Source organism: Hylobates moloch, unplaced genomic scaffold (assembly GCF_009828535.3).
Source record: "Hylobates moloch isolate HMO894 unplaced genomic scaffold, HMol_V3 SCAFFOLD_20, whole genome shotgun sequence".
Classification (NCBI taxonomy): domain Eukaryota; kingdom Metazoa; phylum Chordata; class Mammalia; order Primates; family Hylobatidae; genus Hylobates; species Hylobates moloch.
In genome coordinates, this window is record NW_026652295.1 from 29,621,810 (window position 1) to 29,646,473 (window position 24,664).

The window sequence follows — 24,664 nt, forward strand, 5'->3', positions numbered from 1 at the left end:
GGAGGACCACTTGAGCTCGGAAGTTGTGTGCGCTGCTTCACCTGCAGCAAGACTGTGGGCAACATGTGGGAGGCCTACCTGGGGCTGCTGCAGGCCAAGTACACTGATGGGGATGCCCTGGGTCTGAAGTGCTACAGCCGCTACCTGCTGCATGCTGCTGGCCCACGTGGACCTGATCCGGAAGCCGCTCAATTATGCCCTCCTGGGGAAGTGACCTCGCTAGACCCACCCACCTGCCGCGCTGACCATGGGCAGTCACTGTCTTACCCTGAGTTCACTAAACTGAGATGTCGGGATGCCAGGAGCAATCGCTGACCACAGTGCGTGGACATGTACCTCATTCTGGAAGGGACCATCCAGTAAGTCCCTCAGGAAAAAAAAATGTACACCAAATCATGTTGCGTCTTCCCTTTGTTTGGGGAGCGAGGACAGGTTCTCGCTCTCTTAGGCTGGGGTGCAGTGGTGCGATCACAGCTCATTGCAGCCTCAACCTCTTGGGCTCAAACAATCCTCCCAACTCAGCCTCTGGAGTAACTAGGACCATGGGTGCACACCACCATGCCCTCCAATGTTTTCTATTTTTTATATAGATGGAGTCTCCCCATGTTGGCTGGTCTCAAACTCCTGGGCTCAAGCGATCCGTTCACCTCGGCCTCCCAAAAGAGTGTTGGGATTCAGCTACTCCAGAGGCTGAGGCAGGAGAATTGCTTGAACCTGGGAGGTGGAGGTTGCAGTGAGATGAGATTGTGCCACTGCACTCCAGCCTGGCAACAAGAGCAAAACTGTCTCAAAAAAAAAAAAAAAAGTGCTGGGATTACAGGCGGGAGCCACAGCACCTGGCCCCCTTCCCTGTTTTTTTTTCTTTTTTTGAGACTGAGTCTCACTCTGTCACCCAGGCTGGAGTGCAGTGGCATGATCCCGGCTCACTGCAACCTCCGCCTCCCGTGTTCAAGCAATTCTCCTCTGTCAGCCTCCTGAGTAGCTGGGACTACAGGCGCACACCGCCACGCCCGGCTAATTTTTTGTATTTTAGTAGAGATGAAGTTTCACCATGTTGCCCAGGCTCGTCTCAAACTCCTGAGCTCAGGTGATCCGCCTGCCTCAGCCTCCCAAAGCGTTAGGATTACAGGCATGAGCTACCACACCTGGCCTTCTTCCCTGTTTTTAAAGAAGTACTCCAATGGCTTTCTATTGACTTTCAGTAAAATCCAAACTTGGCCACATCTCGGCCTCGCAGCAGCATCCTTGACCATTCTCTACAGAGCCCTCCTGGCCTCCACAGGAGCCCACTTCAGGCAGGCCTCAGCACAAGGTCCCCCGCTCAGAGGCCTCTCCCCAGAGTCAGTTTCTATCACATCATTGTACTGTATTTTCTCTTCAAGCACTTATTTGAAATGATCTTGTTCATCTGTTTAGGTCCTGTCTGCCCTCTCTCTCCCACTAGGATGTAGGCTCTCAGGGCCCAGGCGGCCCCCAGGCTAATACAGTGCCCGGCTCTGACATTCCTGTTGAATGAGTGAATGTTTCATCTTCCCCACTCCTGGCATTTATCATCTTCTAGAAGAAGAGTTTTAAAACAAAAGTTGAGAATAAAGAAAAGCAGGAGCTTCCCAAACATTTCCAAAGCTGCCTAGAAAAAGGATTTGAAAAGGTGCCACCCATAGAGAGAGCTATGGGTGGGACCACTTCTCACATCTCCAAGAGAGATAGCTGCAGGGAGAATTCCCACAGATTCCCAGAAACAACATTTCCAAACAATGGAAGTAGTCGTCTTTATTTAGAGTCGTCTTTATTTAGAGCAGAATTCAGACTCAGCTGGTATTCCCCAGGGCAACCCCAGGATGGGGAAGGGCTGGTCTGTCCCCACCCACTTCTCCAGGATCCTCCCAGCCCCCAGGCTGGCTTTCCCTCCAGCTGTCAGCTGCTTAACTGCTCATCTGGGGATTGGAGCTGGAGCATCTGTCAAGGTTGTCTCCTTGACAAACAGCTTCCTCTTTGGAAATGGCTTCACTCAGGCCCTGCAGGTCATCGAGCAGGACAGAGAGGGACCCTGGGAAGGAAGACAGCAGGAGATGAGCACCAGACAAGGGAAGGTACTCGTGGTTACAGAGGAAACAAGGCTGGCACAGGAAGTGAGGACTGGGAGAGAGGAGGCTCTTTGGTCCAAGCTGGGCATCGCTAAAAGAGGCTAAGGGCCTTGAAGGATCACAGAGAACAACACTCATCATGCAAGAGTCTGAAGAGGAGATTCCTGAAGTGCGCCCATTTGTCCCTTGTCCCTCTGTGCTTGGTCCAAGACCTTTTATGGACTCCCTGGTGGGCACTGCTGCTGCTACAGGTGCGGATGCTGAACACTCTGGAGGCCTGGGGCTGGACACCACAGATTTCTTCTTATCCAGTAGGGAAGGAAGAACTGTCAACAGTCGCTGCTGCTTGTAACGGGAGAGGAGACCCTCTTGCTGCAAGGTGGCCTGGGAAGGAGAGGGTTAAACCTAGCCTGGGTAGAGCCTCCCTCACCATCCTCTTTCCACACCTCTAGCCCAGGAACCAGCCCAGGATGGGCCCTAGTGTCTGCCTGTCTGCCCTCCTGTCTCCTACCAGCATGAGGTTCTTATCCCTCTCTAGCTCCTGCAAGCGCCAGGCCAGTCGCTGCCCCTCCTCCTTCCGGGCCTCCTCCTGCAGACGTCTGAGTTCCTGGCTCCGCTCCTTTTCCTGGGCGGCTCTGCGCTGAATCTGGCGCAAGGAGACCACTACAGAGAGGGCAAGGCACAGAGGAGGCAGGTGTGAGTCAGGCCAGAGGCAGCCAGGCACCATGAAGACAGGAACAAACGCTGGGTCACCAACTCTGTGGCTTGGGGAGGCTGTTCTGCTCTGTGGACCTGTCTCTTCTGTACAGTTGGAGGGGTGGGCTGATGCTCTAGGAGCCTGGGAATCTGAACCTAAGTATCTTCCTCATCCCTGAACCATCCTGGAGTTCCTCAGGGGAAATCTGAATATGAACTGGGTTAGATTTTGTGCAATTAGTGTTCATTGTCTTAAAGTGTGATGATTGCAGCTATATAGGATAATTTACTGGCTTTGGAGATGCAGCTGAACAACTTATGTTTACAACTTACTTAGGTGCGGTGGCTCACACCTGTAATCCCAGCACTTTGGGAGGCCAAGGTGGGCGGATCACAAGGTCAGGAGCTGGAGACCAACCTGGCCAACATGGTGAAATCCCATCTCTACTAAAAATACAAAAAACTAGCTGGGCATGGTGGTGGGCGCCTGTAATCCCAGCTACTTGGGAGGCTGAGCCAGGAGAATGGCTTGAACCCGTGAGGCAGAGGTCACAATGAGCCAAGATCATGCCACTGCACTCCAGCTGGTGACAGAGGAAGACTCTGTCTCAAAAAAAAAAACAACAAACAAAACAAAACAAAACATTAAATGATTACAACTTAAAGTGATTCAAAAGATGTACAAATATGCGTGTATATAGATAAGAGACCAAATGTGGCAAATGTTAACTGCTATATTTAGAGAAGATATATTCATTACACAATTCTTTTTTTGACACACGGTCTTTCTCTATTGCCCAGGCTGTAGTGCAGTGGCACAATCTTGGCTCACTGCAGCCTCGACCTCCCGGGTTCATGTGATCTTCCCACATCAGCCTCACAAGTAAGCTTGGGCTACAGGTGCCCACCACCAGGCCTAGCTAATTTTTGTATTTTTTTTTAAGAGATGGGAGTCTATGTTGCCCAGGCTGATCTTGAACTCCCGGGCTCAAGCAATCCTCCTGCCTTGGTCTCCCAAAGTGCTGGGATTACATGTGTAAGCCACCGCGCTGGCCACAATTCTTTTAACTTGTTCAGGTGTGTGAAATTTTTGCTAGGGGGTAATTGCTGGTGTTAGATATCTGGAAGGTGGTGGCGTCTGTGAAGGGGTATGACTGGAAGGGGTACAGGAGGGTCCTGAGCTGGTCATATGCTGTTTCTTTTTGTTTGTTTTGAGACTGAGTTTTGCTCTCCAGGCTGGAGTGCAGTGGTGTGATCTCAGCTCACTGCAACCTCCACCACCTGGGTTCAAGCCATTCTCCTGCCTCAGTCTCCCAAGTAGCTGGGATTATAGGTGCCCGCCACCACACCCAGCTTATTTTTGTATTTTTAGTAGAGACAGGGTTTTGCCATGTTGTCCAGGCTGGCCTCAAACTCCTGACCTCAGGTGATACACCCCCCTTAGCCTCCCAAAGTGCCGGGATTACAGGCATGAGCCACGGCGACCGGCCATATGCTGTTTCTTAATCTGGTGCTGGCTATATGGGTGTGTTCACGATGTGATAATTCATCTGTGCTATTCCTGGATACCTTCATTACTTCCTGTAATGAAGCTTTGAACAAACTTTGAGGGGAAGATAATAACCTTATGTCTTAACATTTCCTTCTTCCTGGAAGGCCCTATCCACCCTGGCAAGGCTCACCGGCCTTGGCATGCTCCCTTCGAGCCTCGTTCAGCCTCCTCTCTGTGTCTGAGAGTTGCTCCCGCAGCCGAGTTTCCACTTCAGCCACCTTCTCTTGCAGGGCTGGGGTGAAAGTGCAGACAGGGCATATCAGCAGGAGCTTTGATTCGCAGTTCCCACCCCACCCTCCAAGGGAACACCCCTTTCCCTCTCGACACCTTGCCCGTAGAGTTCCTGCTGCTGGGTCAGCTCCTGCCGCAGACTGGCAGCCTCCTCTGTGCTCTCCTGCTGGCCCTGGCGTGCTACCTCCAGCTGCAGCCCCAAGCTAGCCAGGGACTCCTGGGTCTGCTGCAGCTCCTGCTCCAGCTGCTGGGCCACCTTGCTCAGCTGCTGCCGCTCTGCCTCCCCTAAAAGGAGGGGGTACTGGGTCAGGCATCTCCCAGCACCCTAGACACTGGGTTCTTCCTCATCCTCTCCACCCCCTGGCAACGAGGTGTACCTTGCTCCCGAGCCCGGCCCACCTCCTGCTGGATGAGGCGGGCACTCAGCTGCAGTTCTGCATCCAGGCGGTTCCGTTCTTCCCGCAGCTGCTGCAACTCAAGGCTCACGTCTGTGACTGGTGGTGGTAGGGGACAGCTGGGATGGGGAAGAGAAACAGAGTCAGGAGAAATCACCCAGCTGCCTGACCCCAAAGCCCCCATCCCGCCTCAGTCCTCATGGTTTTGGGGGTCCCAGCAGCCAATGCCCTAAAGCCCCATCCACCCCACCCTAAAGCCCCATCCACCTCAAAGTGCCCAAACTTCACCTCTCCTGGCGCAGCTGAGCAAGCGCAAGCTTTCGAGCAATCAGGCCTGGGAAGGAAAAGGCAGGGAGAAAAAGAGATGAAGTTTGCATGGAAGAAAGTGGGGACAGGGAGTAAGGGAAAAAGATGCAAGAACTGGTGAAAGGAGGAAGGTGAATGGATGTCGGATCAGAGAGAGCTGGGTCAGGAAGAAGAAAGTCCGAGCTGGTGGGGTGGGGGCAGGACATGGCTCGCAGTTGCCCTACGCACCCCGAATGGTGTGGACCTTGCGGACGGCATAGCTGAGTCGGTTGTTGAGGCTGGGAAGCCGGGCGGCAGCCTCTTCCACCTTCACCATGGTGCTCTCGAGCCAGATCTGAGAGCTGAAGAGGGCACAGGTCACTGATCCTCCATGCCTCCCCTCATTCTCAAAGGACTTGCTGTGCCTTGTATACACAACTCCCTCTAATCCTGTCCTGTTATACAAGTACAGAACGCACAGCTTCCGTCAATTATCTAAAGGACCCTTGCCCGAAGAATGCATTAAGTGACTATCTTTTTAAGCAACCTGTTAAGCTTATTTCTCACAACCTGTGTTTCACTCACTATCGTGTATCAAAGAGTAAAGTTATCCTCTCTGGCCAGGGGCAGTGGCTCCTGCCTGTAATCCCAGCACTTTGGGAGGCCGAGGAGGGCGGATCACCTGAAGTCAGGAATTGGAGACTAGCCTGGCCAACATGGTGAAACTCTGTCTCTACTAAAAACACAAAAATTAGCCGGGCATGGTGGCTCATGCCTGTAATCCCAGTTACTCCGGAGGCTGAGGCACGAGAATCACTTGAACCTAGGAGGTGGAGGTTGCAGTGAGCCAAGATCACACCCCTGCCCTCAAGCCTGGGTGACAGAGCCGAGACTCTATCTCAAAAAAACAAAACAAAACAAAGTTATCCTTTCCAAGCCCAAGAGTGTCGATCTAGCACCAGTGACGGGCAGGTCCACATGCTTTACCAGCTGGCTGTGCCAAAAGTAGGACCAACCTGGCTGATGAAAACTGAGCAGCTTAAACAGGCCCCAGGAGGAGGCCAAGGAGTGTCTGGGGCTGGACTGGGGTTTCCTCAGGAGAGTCCAGGTCTGCACACCCACAGAAAAACACATGATGATGAAGGCTTGCAGCTGAATCCCCAGCAGCACAGCAAAGTTCACTTTGATCTGTAAATTGTTTGAGTAGATGCTTCCAACACCTACCGCAGCTCTTATTAAAGTCTCCAATTACCTAGAGACAATCTAATAAACCCAGCAACAATCCGAGTTTGGACTGCTTTAAGCCTGGAGGACTTTCGGCAAATGCATCATTACACAGACCATTTCTGTGATCGCCTGGTACCAAAGTCAAACCGGGTCCACAGCACATCTTTCTGTTCTACTGAAGGTAGGGGTCACCCACAATGGATTGAACCTGGGTGGTAGGTTATTATAACTAGTTTAATTCCATGCAAGTTTGAAATTTTTCATAATTTTTAAAGCTGAATTAATCCCTAAGGTACAAATCCAAGAGAAGGAAGTGGTGGGCAAGGACTCATCCTGCATCTTAATTTCGCTAAACCAAAAATTATCTTTATCTAAATTAACCCATTAAGAAGAGCCTCACAATAACAATAAACATTTACAAGCCAGGCACTGTGCTAAGAACTACCTGCCGGCCAGGCACAGTGGCTCAAGCCTGTAATCCCAGCACTTTGGGAGGCCGAGGTGGGCGGATCACGAGGTCAGAAGTTTGAGACCAGCCTGGCCAACATAATGAAACCCCATCTCTACTAAAAATACAAAAAATTAGCTGGGTGTAGTGGTGTGCGCCTGTAATCCCAGCTACTCAGGAGGCTGAGGCAGAAGAATCGTGTGAACCCGGGAGGCAGAGGTTGCAGGGAGCTGAGATCGTGCCACTGCACTCCAGCCTAGACGACAGTGCGAGACTCTGCCTCAAAAAAAAAAAAAAAAAACTACCTGCCTTGGGTACCTCAATGTCCAAGGCTGAGGGGAAGTCATCACCAGCACAAAGAAACTTTGCTGTTTTCTTAGAGGTTTTTCCGAAGGTCATACAACAATTGTTGGTAATGAAACAACTAGGAAGTTGGTATGAGAGACAAAGGCTGGCAATTGATTTAGAAGGAAACTAACTGGCTTACATTTTAGATGGAATAGTAAGCAAGTAAGTATATAGCTTTAAATAAATAGACTAGGCCAGGTGCAGTGGCTCACACCTGCAATTCCAGCACTTTGGGAGGCTGAGGTGGGTGGATCTCCTGAGGTCAGGAGTTCAAGACCAGCCTGGCCTACATGGTGAAACCCCGTCTCTACTAAAAATGCAAAAATTAGCCGGGCGTGGTGGAGGAAACTGGTGGAGGATGTCTGTAATCCAGACATGTCTGTAAACTCGGGAGGCTGAGGCAGGAGAATCACTTGAACCAGGGAGGCGAGGTTGCAGTGAGCCAAGATTGCGCCATTGTACTCCAGCCTGGGTGACAGAGCAAGACTCTGTCTCAAAATAAATAAATAAATAGACTAAATTTTTCTCCAGTGAAACAGGGAATGCCCGCAAAATTTTAGATAAAAAAAGGAAGATGAAGTGTCTACACTCTCCATCCCAGAACAATACTGCAAGTGAAGATCCTCCCGGGTGCTCTATTCAGCTCAAGCCATTACTAGACTAAACTGCAGGAGGAAGCAAGGCCTCACCTCCAGCCAAACATGCAATGGGAAATTCATAACAAGCAATCAGGTGTGAATGCAGACGGGGCTTCCCCAGGAAAAGAAACGAATGCAGGAACATTGATAGAGCTAAATCTGCCCAGCCCTGTAGCCTCCAGTGGCCAGCTTCCCAGCCCCTCTTGCCTGAGGCTCCTCAGCAACAAGGTACCCAGGAACATGAGGTGGCAGAAACACTACTCCACCCACCCCTCCATCCCTGATACCTGCTGACAGCATTGACCACAAGCCTCAACTGCTCCTCGGCTGAGGCTGTCTGCTGCTGCCACCGATGCCTGGCCTCCTGAGCACGGCTCAGCTCCAACTGCAGGCCCTGGGGAGGATGCAGCAAAGGACAGGGTCCCTCCCTAAGTCCTGGCTGCAGCCCTGGAACAGGGGCTCCCTTGCCCTCCCCGAGTCTCTAGTAGGCTGACACCCACCTTGGCACCCATCCGCTCCACCTCCACCTCTGCGGCTTTGTCCTGCAGGGATTGCTGCAGGATGGCCTGCTCCTGGCTCTGGGATGTCACTTGTTCCTGGAGTGAGGCCACCTGGGGGAGGAGAGGGAGCTAGGCAGCGCCCTCTAGAGCTAAAAGCTGAGGGGGGCACTGGAAGCAAAGTGGCAGGTGCAGAGATCTCTGCAAGAATGCCATGCAGGGGCTGGGGAGGGGGGGGCGCGGCGCGGCGTGGTGGCTCACGCCTATAATCCCAGCACTTTGGGAGGCCGAGGCAGATGGATCACTTGAGGTCAGGGGTTCAAGATCAGCCTGGCCAACATGGTGAAACCCTGTCTCTACTAAAAATACAAAAATTAGCTGAGCGTGGTGGCATGTGCCTGTAATCCCAGCTACTTGGGAGGCTGAGGCAGGAGAATCGCTTGAACCTGAGAGGTGGAGGTTGCAATGAGCTGAGACCAGGCCACTGCACTCCAGCCTGGGCGACAAGAACAAGACTCCTTCTCAAGAAAAAAAAAAAAAAAAAAAAGGAAAAGAAAAAGAAGGAATGCCATGCAGGGTGACAGAAGCTTAGGTTCTGAGAATGGAATCTGAGGCCAGTGTTCCATGTTCCACGTTCCATGTGCCCACTGGAAGATGGGAATAGCCCTTGACCCACCCCACAAGACCCACCAACTGACCATGCCACTCTCCTCATATGCTGTCACCTCCTCAGAGAGGCTGTCTCTGACCATCCTACCTGAGGCTGACTCACCCCAGTCTCTCCATCACATTATCTTTTGAATTTTTCTTACTACTTTCTTTTTTTTTGAGAAAGGATCTCGCTTTGTTACCCAGGCTAGAGTGCAGTGATGGGATCACAGCTCACTGTGGCCTTGACCTCCCAGCCTCAGGTGATCCTCCCGCCTCATCCTCCAGAGTAGCTGGGACTACAGGAATGAGCCACCATGCCTGGCTAATTTTTTGTATTTTTAGTAGAGACAGGATTTCACATGTTTCCCAGGCTGGTCTTGAACTCCTGACCTCCAGTGATCCACCTGCCTCGGTCTCCCAAACTGTTCGCATTACTTGGCTGGGCACGGTGGCTCACATCTGTAAATCCCATCACTTTGGGAGGCTGAGGCAGGCGAATCATCTGAGGTCAGGAGTTCGAGACCAAAGTGATCACATTATAGGTGTGAGCCACTGCACCCGGCTTCAATCTTTCTGTATAGCACATATAATTACTCAACATTATCTGTTTACTTGCGTGTTCTGGGTCTCTGCTCTAGAATGCAAGCTCCACATTTCAGTTTTGTTCAGGGCTGTGTGCCCAGCATGTGGCAACCACTCAATAAACATTGGTTGAATGGATGCCACCTTTATGAAAGGAGCAAAGTGCTGGGAGGGAATACCAGGAGAAAAGAGAGTGCAGTGACCTGTCCCTTCAGCTGCTTAACAGAGTCACTGTATTCCAGCTCCTGGGCCTTTAGCTGCAACATGAGGGCAAACACCTTCTCCCGCCAGCGGTTCAGCAGGGACTGGTACTTCCTGGTAAACTCAGGCTCCAGGGAATCTGAAGGTTGAACCTGAGGAAGAAGGAGTGGGAGAAAAGTGTGGGCTCCTGGGGGAGGACAGGAAGGAGGTGGCATCTTTGTTTCTCCTCTGTCATGCCTGGGCAACATGAGCTACAGCAAGAGGAGTTCACAGGAAGAAGGAGATCTAAGCAGGTTCTGGAGCACATCGACCCCTCCTGCCCACAAGGAGGGAGGCAGGGGGCAGGAGATGCAGGATGCGGCTGAGGGTGAGGGGTCTGGGGGTTGGGCTGTACCTTCCTGGTCAGCTCCTCCTCCTGCAGGGCGAGGATGTGTGTGAGGCTCTGCACCCGCACCTGCAGCAGCTCCGCGGTGGCGTGCAGGCTGTCCCGGTCCTCCTGCAAGTGCTGCGGGCGGAGGGAATCAGCCCCTCTGTAGGGCCTCCATGCCGCCTCGGGTACCACCTTCTCTCCCGGAGGCTGTGCTCTACACGCTCCTCCAAGGGCTGTGCTTGCCTCCCAACCTGATCCCCAAGTCCCCACACAGATACATTCCTGCACCCTCACCTGCGTGGTTTCCAGAAGCTTCTGTCGCTCCAGTTCCCATGTCTGGCTGTGGACCTCAGAAGGGACTTGTTCCCCAACGTATTTTCTTAGATTCTCAACCAGGGTCACCTGAGCCTCCAAGTCTTCCTGGGTCTTGCTAGGGTTGGGGTGGGAATGGGACAGCCACCAGTGGGGCGCCCTGCAGACCCACCACACCACCAACTGCTGGGCCCCCGTCGGCGTCTGCCCACCTACCTCAGCTGTTTCCGAAGCAGCTCGGCCTCCCTCTGAGCCTCAGCCAGCTCCTTGGCTTCCCCTGCTCTCCTGGCTTCCAGACTACTCAGAGACTTCTCCAAGCCCTCGGCCTTGCTGGTCAAACTGGAAAGAGCCTCCTCGTGAGCCTGTGTCAAAGAGGACAGCTGCAGAAAGAAGAGGAGGTTCAGTAGAGGCTCGACCCCACATGGAGGCCTTCCTTGTTCCCTTCACTCCCACTTTCTGTGACCTTAGAGAATGACCCAACCAATCACCCAACTGCGCACAGCAAATGGAGAGCTGGCAACTCACTTTCCGCAGCTGCCCCACAACCCATCAGGAGTTCTTGTCCGATCTCCCCCAAAACATATCTTCACCTCTTTCTGTCTCCGTCTCCACTGCCACCAACCCTCATCTTTTGCCTGTAAGCTACCCTCATCTTTTGCCTGTAAGCTACCCTCATCTTTTGCCTGGGCAACAGCGACCATCTCCTAACTAGTCTTTACAAACCCTTGGTGGCTTCTCACAGCATTCACAACAAAACCCAGGCGTCTCTCCACACCTGCAGGCCAGGGGACCCGGCTTCTGCCTGCCTCCTGAGCTCCAGCCACAGGGAGTCTGCTGAGAACCAGTGGCCCCTCCTTGCTCCACAGACCCCAGGCGATAGCCCCTCCTCAGGGTGGCTTCGCTGGGCCCTCTAATAACCTCCCCCCAAACCCTACTCTGCCCCGTCAGCTGTTCACATCCTCCCGAGCACTTAGCACTGACCATATCTTGCTTATGTGTATGTGTTACTATCTGTCGGACCACACTGGAAGGAAAGCTCCAGGAAAGGAGGAATTTTGTGTCTTTTGTCCATGGCACCTCAAAGGGTTGCAGGGGTGTCAGAGCCACCAAGAGTCATGGGATGGACTGGAAAGGAGGGCAAAGTGGCCACCCTGCTTCCTGGTCTGCCTCCTCTAGCCCTGTCTCCATACAACAATAAAGTTAATTTGGGGGACATAAATGACAAAACTTTTTAGACATAAAATACAAATCTAATCATGTCATTTCCCTGCTTAAAACCTTTCAACAGTTGCTTATTACTTGAAAAAACAATTTTTTTTTCTTTTTGTTTTTTTTTGGAGATGGAGTTTCACTTTGTTGCCCAGACTGGAGTGCAATGGCACAATCTCAGCTCACTGCAAACGCTGCCTCCCAGGTTCAAACAATTCTCCTGCCCCACCCTCCCGAGTAGGTGAGATTACAGGCATGAGCCACCATGCCCAGCTAATTTTTGTATTTTTAGTAGAGATGAGGTTTCACCATGTTGGCCAGGCTGGTCTTGAACTCCTGACCTCAAGTGATCCACCCGCCTCAGCTTCCCAAAGTGCTGGGATTACACATGTGAGCAATCATGCCCAGCCCAAATTTCTTTAATAAAATAGAAAAGGGGGTCTCGCTTTGTTGCCCAGGCTAGTCTCAAACTCCTGGGCTCAAGTGATCCTTCCACCTTGGCCTCCCGAAGTGCTAGGATTGGCCGGGCGTGGTGGCTCATGCTTGTAATCCCAGCACTTTGGGAGGCCGAGGCGGGCGGATCATGAGGTCAGGAGATCGAGACCATCCTGGCTAACACTGTGAACCCCCATCTATACTAAAAATACAAAAAATTAGCCGGGCGTGGTGGCGGGCGCCTGTAGTCCCAGCTACTCGGAAGGCTGAGGCAGGAGAATGGTGTGAACCCGGGAGGCGGAGCTTGCAGTGAGCCAAGATCGTGCCATTGCACTCCAGCCTGGGAGATAGGGCGAGACTCCGTCTCAAAAAACAAAAAACAAACAAACAAAAAACAACAAAAAAAACCCCACACACACAAAGTGCTAGGATTACAGGTATAAGCCACCGCTCCCAGCCTGCTCATTGATCTTAATGGAAAGTAGCAAGCTCTGAAGTGGCCAAGGCCTTGTGCCCTGGGTCCTGTGCTCTGCAGCACATTCAGCGACCCTCATCTCTGTGCTCCAGCCTTCTGGCCTCCTCCCATCCCTGCCTTCACCTGTTGTCCCACCAAGTGTCTTCCAGCTACCATTGGACCTCACACGCCTCTTCACTGGCCAACTCCTATTCAGCACAAATGGTAGCTTGCTGTTTTTTCAGTCTTGCTCTGCTGCCCAGGCTGGAGTGTGATCTCAGCTCACTGCAACCTCTGTCTCCCAGGTTCAAGCAATTCTCCTGCCTCAGCCTCCCAAGAAGCTGGAGGATTATAGGCGCCCACCACCATACCCGGCTAATTTTTGTACCTTTTGTAAAGACTGGTTTTCTTCATGTTGGCCAGGCTGGTCTTGAACTCCTGGCCTCAAGTGATCTGCCCACCTCGGCCTCCCAAAGTGCTGGGATTACAGGCGTGAGCCACTGTGCCCGGCCTAGCTTCTCGTTTCTAAGTTTCTTTCATGAATCTCCTTTGTCCACTTTCTGATTGGATTGCTGGTCTTTCCCTTACCAATTCTAGGCACACATTTTATATTAGGGATATTACCCTTTTCTTGTCATCTGAGCTATTTTTTTTTTTTTTTTTTTTTTGCCATTGCTAATGTTCATGTTATAAAGTCAATGGATCAATCTTTTCCTTTACGGCTTCTAGATTTTGGATTTTGACTCACAGGTAGAAAAGACTTGCCTACTTCAAGGTTATAAAGGAATTCTCCGGCTGGGCGCGGTGGCTCATGCTTGTAATCCCAGCACTTTGGGAGGCCGAGGCGGGCGGATCACAAGGTCAGGAGATCGAGACCACGGTGAAACCCCGTCTCTACTAAAAACACACACAAAAAAATAGCCGGGGCGTGGTAGCGGGCGCCTGTAGTCCCAGCTACTCGGAGAGGCTGAGGCAGGAGAATGGTGTGAACCCGGGAGGCGGAGCTTGCAGTGAGCTGAGATTGTGCCACTGCACTCCAGCCTGGGCTACAGAGCGAGACTCCATCTCAAAAAAAAAAAAAAAAAAAGGAATTCTCCCTTGTTTTCTCCCAGTTCCTTTTTTATGTTATTTTATTTTTCAAGACAGAGTCTTGCTCTGTCACCCAGGCTGGAGTGCAATGGCATGATATCAGCTCACTGCAACCTCCACCTCCCAGGTTCAAGTGATTCTCCTGCCTCGGCCTCTCAAGTAGCTGGGATTACAGGTGCGCACCACCACACCTGGTGAATTTTTGTATTTTTAGTAAAGATGGGGTTTCGCCATGTTGGCCAGGCTGGTCTTGAACTCCTGACCTTGTGATCTGCCTGCCTCGGCCTCCCAAAATGCTGGGATTACAGGCGTGAGCTACTGCGCCCAGCCCTATAGTTTCTTTCCTTGACATGTCAATTGGTTACAGTGGCCTTCCCTGAACCCCAGACTAAGTTAGTGCTCTCTAGTCCTTCTCCTTCAAGGCATTCCTCCTGATTGCAATTAATTATGATTAAATTAAATGTGGATGTGTATATCCCCCATGAGGCTGTCAGTTCCATCCACGAAGGCAGGACTTAGGCTAATTTGGTCACTGAGTCTCAGAGATGGCAAAGAGTAAGCACTGAGTTTGCGGACTGAATAATCTCTCTCTCCCGGTCCACCATAGCCCCCTTATACCCACCTTCCTCACTGCCCTCCACAATACCCCTGATGAATTGGTACCTGGAGTAAAATAGGGAGGCAAACTACTTCCTACTAGAAAGGGAAGCAGGGAGGCCACTTGAGTCTTGGGGGAAAAGTGCAACCTGAATTAAGATCAAAGTACCCAAATTCTCCATCTTTCTAGACCATGTGTGTTTCTTTTCACCAAAGGTCTCATCACTCCACCACTCACTACCCATGGAGGGTCTTTTCTGCAATACCTGTTCTTTGCTTGGAAGCTACTGCCCAGCTCTCCATTATGAATTTGAATCCTTTCCAACCCTGCATTCACCTGCTCTTGGTGCAGCCTCTGAACCTCTTCCAGCTCCCGCTGGCTCCCGTCTTCCAAGTTCTTCCGGACAACCTCAGCCCCAGCCAAAGCAGCACGCAGGCCCTCAGCCTCAGCTCGGCCGGCCTTCTCCGCCCGTGCCAGAGCCTCTAGCTCCATGGCCTGGGCCTCTAGCCTCATCTTCTGCTGCAGCGAGGTCTCCCGCAGGAGCCGGACCTCCTCCTCCAGCCGCCGCAGCTCTTGCAGCTGCCGAGCGATCACCTCAGCCTGCTGGCTCAGGGCCTGTGACCCCTCCAGCTCCCAGGACCTTCAAAGACAGGTTAGTGCAGGTGAGACTTGTCTCCAGTGCTGGAAGGATAGTTGAGGGCATAAACATAGCCAGGAGAAGGAAAAGAGGACCCCTCTGCTTCCGTGTGGGGAGGTGAAGGGGGTGCTGAAGCTGGGGTATGGGGATGTCTGCATTGACATCATCATCATTCATCAAAGCCCTATTGAGCATGTTGAGTCCAGTGCCTGGACCCACAGGACCTAAAGTCTGGCTGAGATCACGGAACATGATCTCCCTAGAGAGAGCTACATACAGGCAGATTCAACATCAAATGTGTATATCATTAGGCCACACATTCTTTTTGTTTTTTGGTGGTTTTTTTGTCTTTTTTTTTTTTTTTAGGCCACACATTTTAAGTGGAAAGGTTGGAAGAACACACAGAGACTTCTCAATTCTGATTTAAGGGCAAGAAGTTTGAGGGAGGAATGGGCATAGAGAGGTCATGAGCTTCCAGTATCAATATAGTGAAGCCAGGTGTTAGTTAAAAGGCATTTATTGGCCAGGCGTGGTGGCTCACGCCTGTAATCCTAGCACTTTGGGAGGCCGAGGCGGGTGGATCATGAGGTCAGGAGATCGAGACCATCCTGGTTAACACGGTGAAACCCCGTATCTACTAAAACTATAAAAAACTAGCCAGGTGTGGTGGCAGGCGCCTGTAGTCCCAGCTACTTGGGAGGCCGAGGCAGGAGAATGGCATCAACCCGGGAGGTGGAGCTTGCAGTGAGCCAAGATCTTGCCACTGCACTCCAGCCTAGGCGACAGAGTGAGACTCCATCTCAAAAAAAAAAAAAAGACATTTATTGAGTGTTAGGTATACTTTATGAGGAGTCTGAGAGAACAGTACATAAATAACATAGTGCTAGCTTTTGGAGAAATCATCTACCAATGTCACATGAAGTTTAATCCAGCTTGGAACATGGCTCCTGAGGCAGCTCTCTGAGACCCAGGACTACAAGAGATTGTTGTTGTTGCTGTTTTTAGAGACAGGGTATCACTGTGTCACCCAGGCCTCAATGCAGTGACTGGATCATAGGTCACTGCAGCCTTCAACTCCTGAGCTCAAGCGGTCCTACCACCTTAGCCTCCTGAGTAGCTGGGACTACGAATGCATGCCACCACAGCCAGCTAATTATTTTCTGTGGAGACGCAGTCTCGCTTTGTTGCCCAGGCTGGTCTTGAACTCCTGGGCTCAGGTGATCCTCCTGTGTCAGCTCCCAATATGCTAGGATTATAGGTGTTAGCCACCATATCTGGCTCTTTCTTTCCTTTTTTTTTTAGTAGCAGGGATCTGTAGGCTAGGGAAATTAAGTGACTTGTCAAATGTCCTCTAGCTGGTAGCCAAACTAGAAATAAGAGTCTCTTGTCTCCTGACACCCAGTCTAGTATTCCTTCTTCATCATGCTGCTGCTTCTAATGTAATCCTACTCTGGAGCAAAATGGCAGAATGATATCCCAGTACATCTGGGAAAAGACACATGAAACAACAATAAGAATGTTTACAGACAATACGACAGCACGGCCAGCTCCCACAGCACGTCCTCTGTAAAGGCTTTCTTCCATCAGAATGAACCCACACTGCCACAGTGCTGGGTCTCTACTTCTAGTTTGCACTTCTTCATCTTGCCTCATACTATGCTTTACCATCAGCTGGTGGTCAATCTATCTCCCCTCTTAGGATTTTAGATTCCTTATTAATTACAAATTTAAGTCAGGATTTGTCTTATTCACTATTGTTATCCTCATCCCTAGCACCTAGCACACTGCTTTATTATTTATGCACTGTAGGAACTAATAATTGCTTACATAAAAATGAGTACGTCCTGGAAACTAGGGTCAAAATAGGGTAAGGAGTTTATTCCAGTAAGGAAGGGTCACTAGCAAGCAAGCCTGAGAAAACGGCGTGGATGGATCCCTACCTGCCTCTCCGTCCTGGCTCCTGCCTGTCACCGGAAAGATCCCGCTCCCACATGGTCACTCGAGGTCTCTGGGTGTCTGGCCGCCTCTCTGACACATCTTGATGGCCTGGGGGTTGGACCAGGGGAATGTCTGAGAGCCAGGTGGGAGCTATTCTTGGCAGAGTTGAAAGGGGCCGAGCTTGAAAGTGGGAGGGGGGAATCAGCCCAGTGGAACCTGAAGAATTATAAAAACAAAGATGGTCAGTTTCCCAGGCAGAGACAACCACCACTCCCCTTGTCTGGTCCCACTGACCTGAAGGTGGAAACATCTCCACATTATTTGAAGGCTCACAGATTCTGTCTCCAGCCATCTATGTTCCCCTGGACAATAGGAGAAACAAAGACACTCCAATTCAATTTTCAGGCCACCTTCCAAAGAGAAAGCCCCTACAATAACAAAGTCATAATCCTTTAATTACAGCCAGGTCCACCCGATGCTCAGCTCTTTTCCTACTTCCCCAAAGAAGTAGGAGATACCCCAAATTCACTTGCTGTCTCAACCTGGTTCCTCATGGAACCCAAGCAACTATCAAGTGGAGAGGATTTACTGAAAGAGACAGACCGAGAGGGGCTCTGAGGCTTTACTCATACTTTCAGGATTCTGGGCAGTGCCTTTACCCTCATCCTTAAGTTTCTATGGTCCCTGCTGCTCCTGGCCAGAGGTGAGAAAGGAGGTACACAGTGCAGGGGTCTTGAGCGCCATCTCCAGAGTTCTCTCCATGGCTCAGCAAGGCCTGAGGGAAGCCCATCCAGACACCACCAGGCCATGCCTCTTGGGTCCTTCCCTGTTAAAGTGCTGGCCCAAGGCCTGGCCCCAGTTGAATGTGGCCACATTCAGGGCTAGACCCTCCCCAAGACCTTGGGAATCCAGGCAGCCTAGATCCCCAGGCAGAAAAGCCAGCGTCCTGACATCTCATTCAAATCTTTCCTGCGGCTGTTCTCTCAGCTTCTCTCTACTATCCCCTCAGCTTCCATGCCTGCCGCCCGCCTCCTCTTTCTCGAGTCCTAACACATAGTGGGCACTTTAAGATCTTCCTCCCACCCTGCCATCCTCATTAATCTATTTTTTACCCGAATCTGGGTTCCCTACTCCCGTCCCTTTTTACAACCTAATCTACTTTTTTTTGAAGGAATTATTCTGGTCCTCACCCTCACCCCCATCTCTCAATAGCCTGCTCTCGCCCCCTGTACGCTAGCCGGCTCTACTCTCCCCCCAATGCTCCCCTAGATACCCGAGGCTTCACCCAGTTGGCCCTTGAGTTCTAAGGCTATTCTGATCTCCTCATCTGTCCCTTCACCTGGCCCCTGTACCCCCTTCCCCTTTGGACCCCTTGAACCCTCCCTGCACCCCCGCTCAGCCCCTTCCCGCCCCCAACCGATTCTTCCCGAACGTCCCTTACCAACCGCGAGAGCCCCCTACTGCGCCTTGGCCACACCCCCTACGCCTCGCTCCCGGCCCCGCCTCTGCCCCTGGCCGCGCCTGCGTAAGGCGGGCGCCCTAAAGTCTTATTTCACTCTGTAGGAAGGAGGGGGAAAGGTGTACGCAGGCGCAGTGGCGTCTAAATCTGGGCCCACTAAATGCGTCGGAGCATCTCCGCGCCCAGGCGGCTCCTCCTCACTGCGGGAACCCGGGAAAACTTGTGAACTAATCAGAAAAAGCGGAAGGCGGGAGATCTTGGGGCGCCGTCCAATGGCGCGGAAGAGGACAAATGAGCTGGCCAATCGGGAACGGCACGGGGGGCGGGCTCGCTCGGCGCGAAGTTCGGGCCCGGGAATTCCGAAGGAGGGGTAGGCGCTGCCCGCGCGCCGAGGCCGCGCCCCTCCAGGCCCCGGCTTCTTGGCTGTCAAACAGCTGCAGCAGCGTCGGCTCCGGCCGAGGAGCCCAAGGGGTCCCGGGACCCGCCGCACAGGCTGGCACTGCTTGAAGAGGAGGCTACTCGGAGACTGCGCCGCGCGGGTAGATCCGAAACGGGGCTGGGGCCGAGAGGGAAAAGGCCGGGTATGCCTTGCATGATCGCGGGGAGCTCCTTCCTGTTGTTATGCCACCTAGAGAAGCCGGGAAGTAGGAGTTTAGGTCCAATTTGTTGGAGTACTTAAGGACTCGTTTGCACTTCCTTTTGGGGGATGACAGTGGATTCATTGCCCTCGGAGGTTCAAACTAGTTATGAGTGAGGTATTGGCCAGAAGATCCGGGCGCAGGCAAGCAGGAGTGCTCTATCAGGATAAGCAAGTTTGACAGGAAGAAGCTGCTCTTCTCCGAATTACACAGAGGTGATGTGTTCGTATTGTACGTAGACGTGTGTATAACAGGACCTCCTTCCCTGCGCCCCGCCACCCCGACACACACAGGAGCTGCCTAAAGTATCCTTGCCTTGCAGATTGGAGGCTCCCCAAATATTTTGCGACCTGAGGATCCAGCTCAAGTGAGGTGCCGTAGGACGTGTTCCTGAGTTTGCATTGCACGGAGACCTTCCTGGAATTTTTCATTTGCAAGTCGGCTTAACAACCAATTTTGCATTGAGTCCTAGGCTGCTTGCACTCTGAATTTGGGCTATTCAGCTAGTGTGCTCAAAGTTGAAACCGCATACAGCACAACTCAAGTTTGCATCAGACTGGGAAGCGAACTTAAGCCAGCGGTGCGTGGCCCAGGAGTGGGAAAGGAAATGGATGCCTAAAGTGGAAGAGGTGGTGCAAAGGGGGCACCGCCCATGCTGCCCTGCTTCCAACTGCTGCGCATAGGGGGCGGCAGGGGCGGTGATCTCTACACCTTCCACCCCCCCGCCGGGGCTGGCTGCACCTATCGCTTGGGCCACAGGGCCGACCTGTGTGATGTGGCTCTGCGGCCCCAGCAGGAGCCTGGCCTCATCTCTGGGATCCACGCCGAACTGCATGCCGAGCCCCGGGGTGATGACTGGAGGGTCAGCCTGGAAGACCACAGCAGCCAAGGTGAGCATTAAGTAGGGCAAAGGTGGTTGAAGCTCCAGGCTGGAATGAGTAAGGTCTCCACAAGACCCTGCTGCCTGCCTCCCATACTCCCATCAGATTGGATGGATGGTCGTGGTCCAGACTTTCATCTTCCCACCAGAAGTGTGCACAGTCAGAAGCTCTCTGCCAGACTGACCCTTTTTGGTCCCGTTTAGCTCATACAGGACCTGGGGTATCATCAGAAAGATGTCATAGTGGGGATGTTCTGAGGCCACTAGAGGCCAAATTTAGACTTGATTCTGTTTCCAGCTTTGCTGAGGCACTCTGTCCCTGGGTTAGGGCAGTTCTATATTGAATAATGTTTTTAATAATCTGGGCATGTGTCTTTCTCCCTGACTTGAGGCAGTTTGCCTCAGAAAGCCTAGATTCACATTTGAGTTCTGCCACTGCCTCTTGGTAAAGTCAGCTGTAGGAGTGTTGTGGTTATTAGACTATAGTAGCCAACATTCATCTAGTGCTTACTGTTATGAGCCAGGCACTATTTTAAGTGTATTGAATGTAAGTGGTACTAATATTATCCTCATTTACAGTAAAGGAAAATGAGGCACAAAGAGGTTAAGGAACTTGTCCACGGCTGGGCATGGTGGCTCACACCTGTAATCCAGCACTTTGGGAGGCTAAGTCAGGGTGGATCACTTGAGCTCAGGAGTTCGAGACCAGCCTGGGCAACATGGTGAAAACCTGTCTCTACCAAAAAATTAATTAATTTTTTAAAAAAGGCTGGGCGCGGTGGCTCACGCCTGTAATCCCAGCATTTTGGGAGGCCAAGATGGGCGGATCATGAGGTCAGGAGTTCGAGACCAGCCTGACCAACATGTTGAAACCCCATCTCTACTGAAAAAAAAAATACAAAAATTAGCCAGGTGTGGTGGCATGTGCCTGTAACCCCAGCTACTCAGGAGGCTGAAGGAGGAGGATCACTTGAACCCGGGAAGCGGAGGTTGCAGTGAGCTGAGATCGCGCCACTGCACTCCAGCTTGGGCGACAGAGCGAGACTCCATCTCAAACAAACAAACAAAAAGCTTGCCCAGAGTCACATAGCTGGTAAGTGGTAGAGCTAGGACCTGAACGAGCTGGAGCTGGGGGAGAGTGAGGATGTTTGAAAATTGGACCTTAGGGTGGGGCACGGTGGCTCATGCCTGTAATCCCAGCACTTTGAGAGGCTGAGGCGGGCAGATCAGGAGGTCAGGAGTATGAGACCAGCCTGGCCGACATGGTAAAACCCTGTCTCTGCTAAAAATAAAAAAATTAGCCGGACGTGGTGGCACATGCCTGTAATCCCAGCTACTCAGGAGGCTGAGGCAGGAGAATTGCTTGAACCTGGGAGGCGGAGTGCAGTGAGCTGAGATTGCACTACTGCACTCCAGCCAGGGCAATAGAGCAAGCCTCTATCTCAAAAAAAAAAAAAAAAAAAAGAAGAAAGAAAGAAAATTGGACCTTAGGCGAGTGAGGGCAGGGATCCTTTGTAGGAAAGCACAAGAAACACAAACTTGTTCCTAGCTGACAAGGAGCGTGCTGCCTGGTACCTGTCACCTGCTGAGGGGCTTAGGATGTGAGGGAGAATCTGATAACAGTTTCATGTTCTTCCCCAGAAATCATACAGATTTCTCCACTCCTGACTCTGGTCATTTCTGTTTTTGTCCTCCGTATTTGCCTGGTGCCCCACCATCTACAGGTACTTTGGTCAATAATGTCCGACTCCCAAGAGGTCACAGGCTGGAATTGAGTGATGGAGACCTCCTGACCTTTGGCCCTGAAGGGCCCCCAGGAACCAGCCCCTCAGAGTTCTACTTCATGTTCCAACAAGTACGAGTCAAGCCTCAGGACTTTGCTGCCATTACCATCCCACGGTCTAGGGGAGAAGCCCGGGTTGGGGCTGGTTTCCGGCCTATGCTGCCCTCCCAGGGGGCTCCACAGCGGCCTCTCAGCACCCTCTCCCCTGCCCCCAAGGCCACACTGATCCTGAACTCCATAGGCAGCCTCAGCAAGCTCCAGCCCCAGCCCCTCACCTTCTCCCCTAGTTGGGGTGGACCAAAGGGCCTGCCTGTTCCCACCCCACCTGCGGAAGTGGGGACCACGCCTTCTGCTCCACCCCAACGCAATCGGAGGAAATCTGTTCACCGAGTGTTGGCGGAACTGGACGATGAGAGTGAGCCTCCTGAGAACCCGCCACCGGTCCTTATGGAGCCCAGGAAGAAACTCCGTGTAGACAAAGCCCTACTGACTCCCACTGGGTAAGTGGAGTCCTCACTTGGCCCTCTCAGTGTTTTACTGCTTTTCGATTCCTTGTATCCCTAGGCTGTGAGGAGGTCCCCCTGCCTGGGGGATGGGCACGGGAAGTAGAATAGATGGAATGGCAAGACCTGGGTTAGCTCTGATAGGAAAAGAAAAATATGTGCAGGAGAACATGAGAGGTGGGGTGGGGCAGTGCTTATAAAACAACCGGAGTGAGCATGTCCTGCTTTTTACATTCATAGGGCTTTAACCCCATTCTTCTAGTGCCTAAGGATGGGGAACTTCCAGGCTCACACTAGAGGTTTTTATGCCCACCCTGTGTTTTTAAGGACAGAGTCCAGGCTCACTCACCTTAGTTCTCAGACCACTGTGCCTCTGTGGCCTCACCCTATGACCAGCCATAGGGTGGCAAGGTCTAGGCCTTCTCCTACAGGTTTCCGGTGACCCTTGTGTCTGTGTCACTTCCTTCAGAAATCGACGTGGCCGTCCTCGGAAGTACCCAGTGAGCGCTCCCATGGCTCCCCCTGCAGTTGGGGGCGGGGAGCCCTGTGCAGCTCCTTGTTGCTGCCTGCCCCAGGAAGAGACAGTGGCCTGGGTTCAGTGTGATGGCTGTGACATCTGGTTCCATGTGGCCTGTGTTGGCTGCAGCATCCAGGCTGCCAGGGAGGCCGACTTCCGATGCCCAGGGTGCCGGGCTGGCATCCAGACCTAAGGTCCACCACCAAGGCACCATCGGACACACCTGCCCATGAATAGACACAGCAGCGAGCAAATGGGTCTGATAAATAACCCCTCTTCCCTTCCCTCCCCAGGAGGGAATGACTACAGGGAAGAAGGGTGGATTGATGTGGACTCATTCAGGGCCTGGAGCAGACCCTGGTGGCCAAGGTGACAGAAGAGATGGTTTCCTGCCAAAGATATTGCCACCTCCAGGAAATTGCCAGTGAGCTGGAAGTTCCCACTGTTACAAGCTATAAGGCCATGTTGCCATGGACACCAGAATATCTGTAGTCAGAGCACCTATCAGTTGCAAAAGCCATGCCTGCACCCGATGGAAAAATGTAAGAGGGAGTTAAGGTTCTTGGTGGCATCACCCAAGGCATTCTGGGAAAACCTAGGGCCTGGCCCCAAAATTTCCCTAGTCTGTGGCTAGTCCTGCTGCCAACAAAATCGTAGTGACCTGGCTTTTCACAGCTTTGCTTTTATTTCCAAGTCAAGGACAAGCAGCTTCATTACTCCTGGGCATTTACTCTTCTTGTGGGTCTGTGATATTCCTTGCTTTCCAGGGAGAATGTGCTTGGCAAGGTCTGGAGAACTAATTCAGAATCTTAGGGGAAGGGAAGAGATGGAAATACAGACCTGCTTACTGGAAAGGTGCAAATATATGGGTTGAGCTGGAGGTAGGAATACAGGTAATTAAGGTTTCTAGTTTAAGGGAAAACAGATCTATTGCCATTTAAATAAGGTAACTGGGATTTGGTTAAGTTCACAAAGATAACAGAAGATTTATTTACAGGCTTCACCCGTACCATCAGGGCAAGAGAAAGTCTGGTAAACCAGCTATAGCAGTTTACCAGTGTGATGGCTGTGACACAGCTCCACTCCACGGGTGGACACAGCAGAGGGCAACTGGGCTGGCCTGGTCCAGTGTGAATCAAACCGCTTAACCCACACATGGTACCTGTGATTTTCTTTTGTGAGCCTTACACCAAGCCAAACTATTGTCAAAGCATCATTTCTATAGAAATAAAGCCTTATCTTGACCTGTTCTATTACAACCTGCCACATCCACCCTTTCCTACCTAGATATAATGAGCCCAAGTTTTTTTACATGGAAGAAATGACTCTGGGGCAAAGACCCCTTATGAACTAGTGGCAGAGCCAGGAATAAGACTTGAGTAATGGCTGGGCGCGGTGGCTCACGTCTGTAATCCTAGCACTTTGGGAGGCCAAGGCGGGCGGATCACGAGGTTAGGAGATCGAGACCATCCTAGCTAACACAGTGAAACCCCGTCTCTACTAAAAATACAAAAAATTAGCCGGGCATGGTGGTGGGTGCCTGTAGTCCCAGCTACTCGGGAGGCTGAGGCAGGAGAATGGCTTGAACCTGGGAGGCGGAGCTTGCAGTGAGCCGAGATTGCGCCACTGCACTCCAGCCTGGGCGACAGAGCGAGACTCCATCTCAAAAAAAAAAAAAAAAAAAAGACTCCAGTAACTAATGAGTCACTTATGGGCAGAGTATGCAAAAACCTTAAGTGGAAACCAAACAGACCCTGGTATCAAGAAAGCACAAAGTATTAATAGAAGTTTCTGGTTGGGGTGATCTAGGTTCAACAGAAATAAGATGATTTCTAAGTATAAAGCCATTTAAGAATTCCAGAGTAGGGTGGGAAAGCAAAAAACCAGCTCTGAACAGGTAACAGCTACATGGTGGCTGAGTCTATGGGCAAAAGTTCTTGCATCACAGGCTTTTGGGAACTAGGCTATCGCATGGCCCTGTACAAATAAACTTGGCTGCAATCC

General features: G+C 51.8%; 2 protein-coding genes and 1 pseudogene across 3 annotated transcripts; 2 read left to right on the top strand and 1 right to left on the bottom strand.

Annotated features, from left to right (window-relative positions):
• The window catches only part of LOC131382096 (DNA-directed RNA polymerases I, II, and III subunit RPABC5-like), an 8,443-nt pseudogene extending 8,229 nt beyond the window's left edge, over positions 1-214 (top strand).
• Positions 215-1,787: 1,573 nt separating this feature from the next.
• Positions 1,788-17,968, bottom strand: CCHCR1 (coiled-coil alpha-helical rod protein 1). The gene is given in 19 exon segments (XM_032140989.2): positions 1,788-2,050; positions 2,300-2,471; positions 2,599-2,750; positions 4,466-4,567; positions 4,663-4,851; positions 4,944-5,080; positions 5,250-5,295; positions 5,496-5,608; positions 8,195-8,301; positions 8,408-8,518; positions 9,841-9,990; positions 10,233-10,343; positions 10,503-10,638; positions 10,737-10,900; positions 14,642-14,945; positions 16,883-16,988; positions 17,175-17,211; positions 17,213-17,242; positions 17,540-17,968. Coding segments are annotated over 19 exon segments (2,508 nt in total). The 5' UTR covers positions 17,756-17,968; the 3' UTR covers positions 1,788-1,925.
• A 1,420-nt stretch (positions 17,969-19,388) lies between these two features.
• On the top strand, positions 19,389-24,385 carry TCF19 (transcription factor 19). 2 transcript variants are annotated; one of them, XM_058432193.1, is made up of 4 exons: positions 19,389-19,867; positions 21,582-22,140; positions 22,613-22,867; positions 22,954-24,385. In XM_058432193.1, the coding sequence occupies exons 1-3, from the start codon at positions 19,630-19,632 to the stop codon at positions 22,851-22,853; spliced, it is 1,038 nt and encodes a 345-aa protein (XP_058288176.1). In that variant the 5' UTR covers positions 19,389-19,629; the 3' UTR covers positions 22,854-22,867; positions 22,954-24,385. The 2 variants fall into 2 exon arrangements, with proteins under 2 accessions (XP_058288176.1, XP_031996883.1); XM_032140992.2 differs by having other exon boundaries at positions 22,613-24,385.
• Positions 24,386-24,664: the final 279 nt, after the last annotated feature.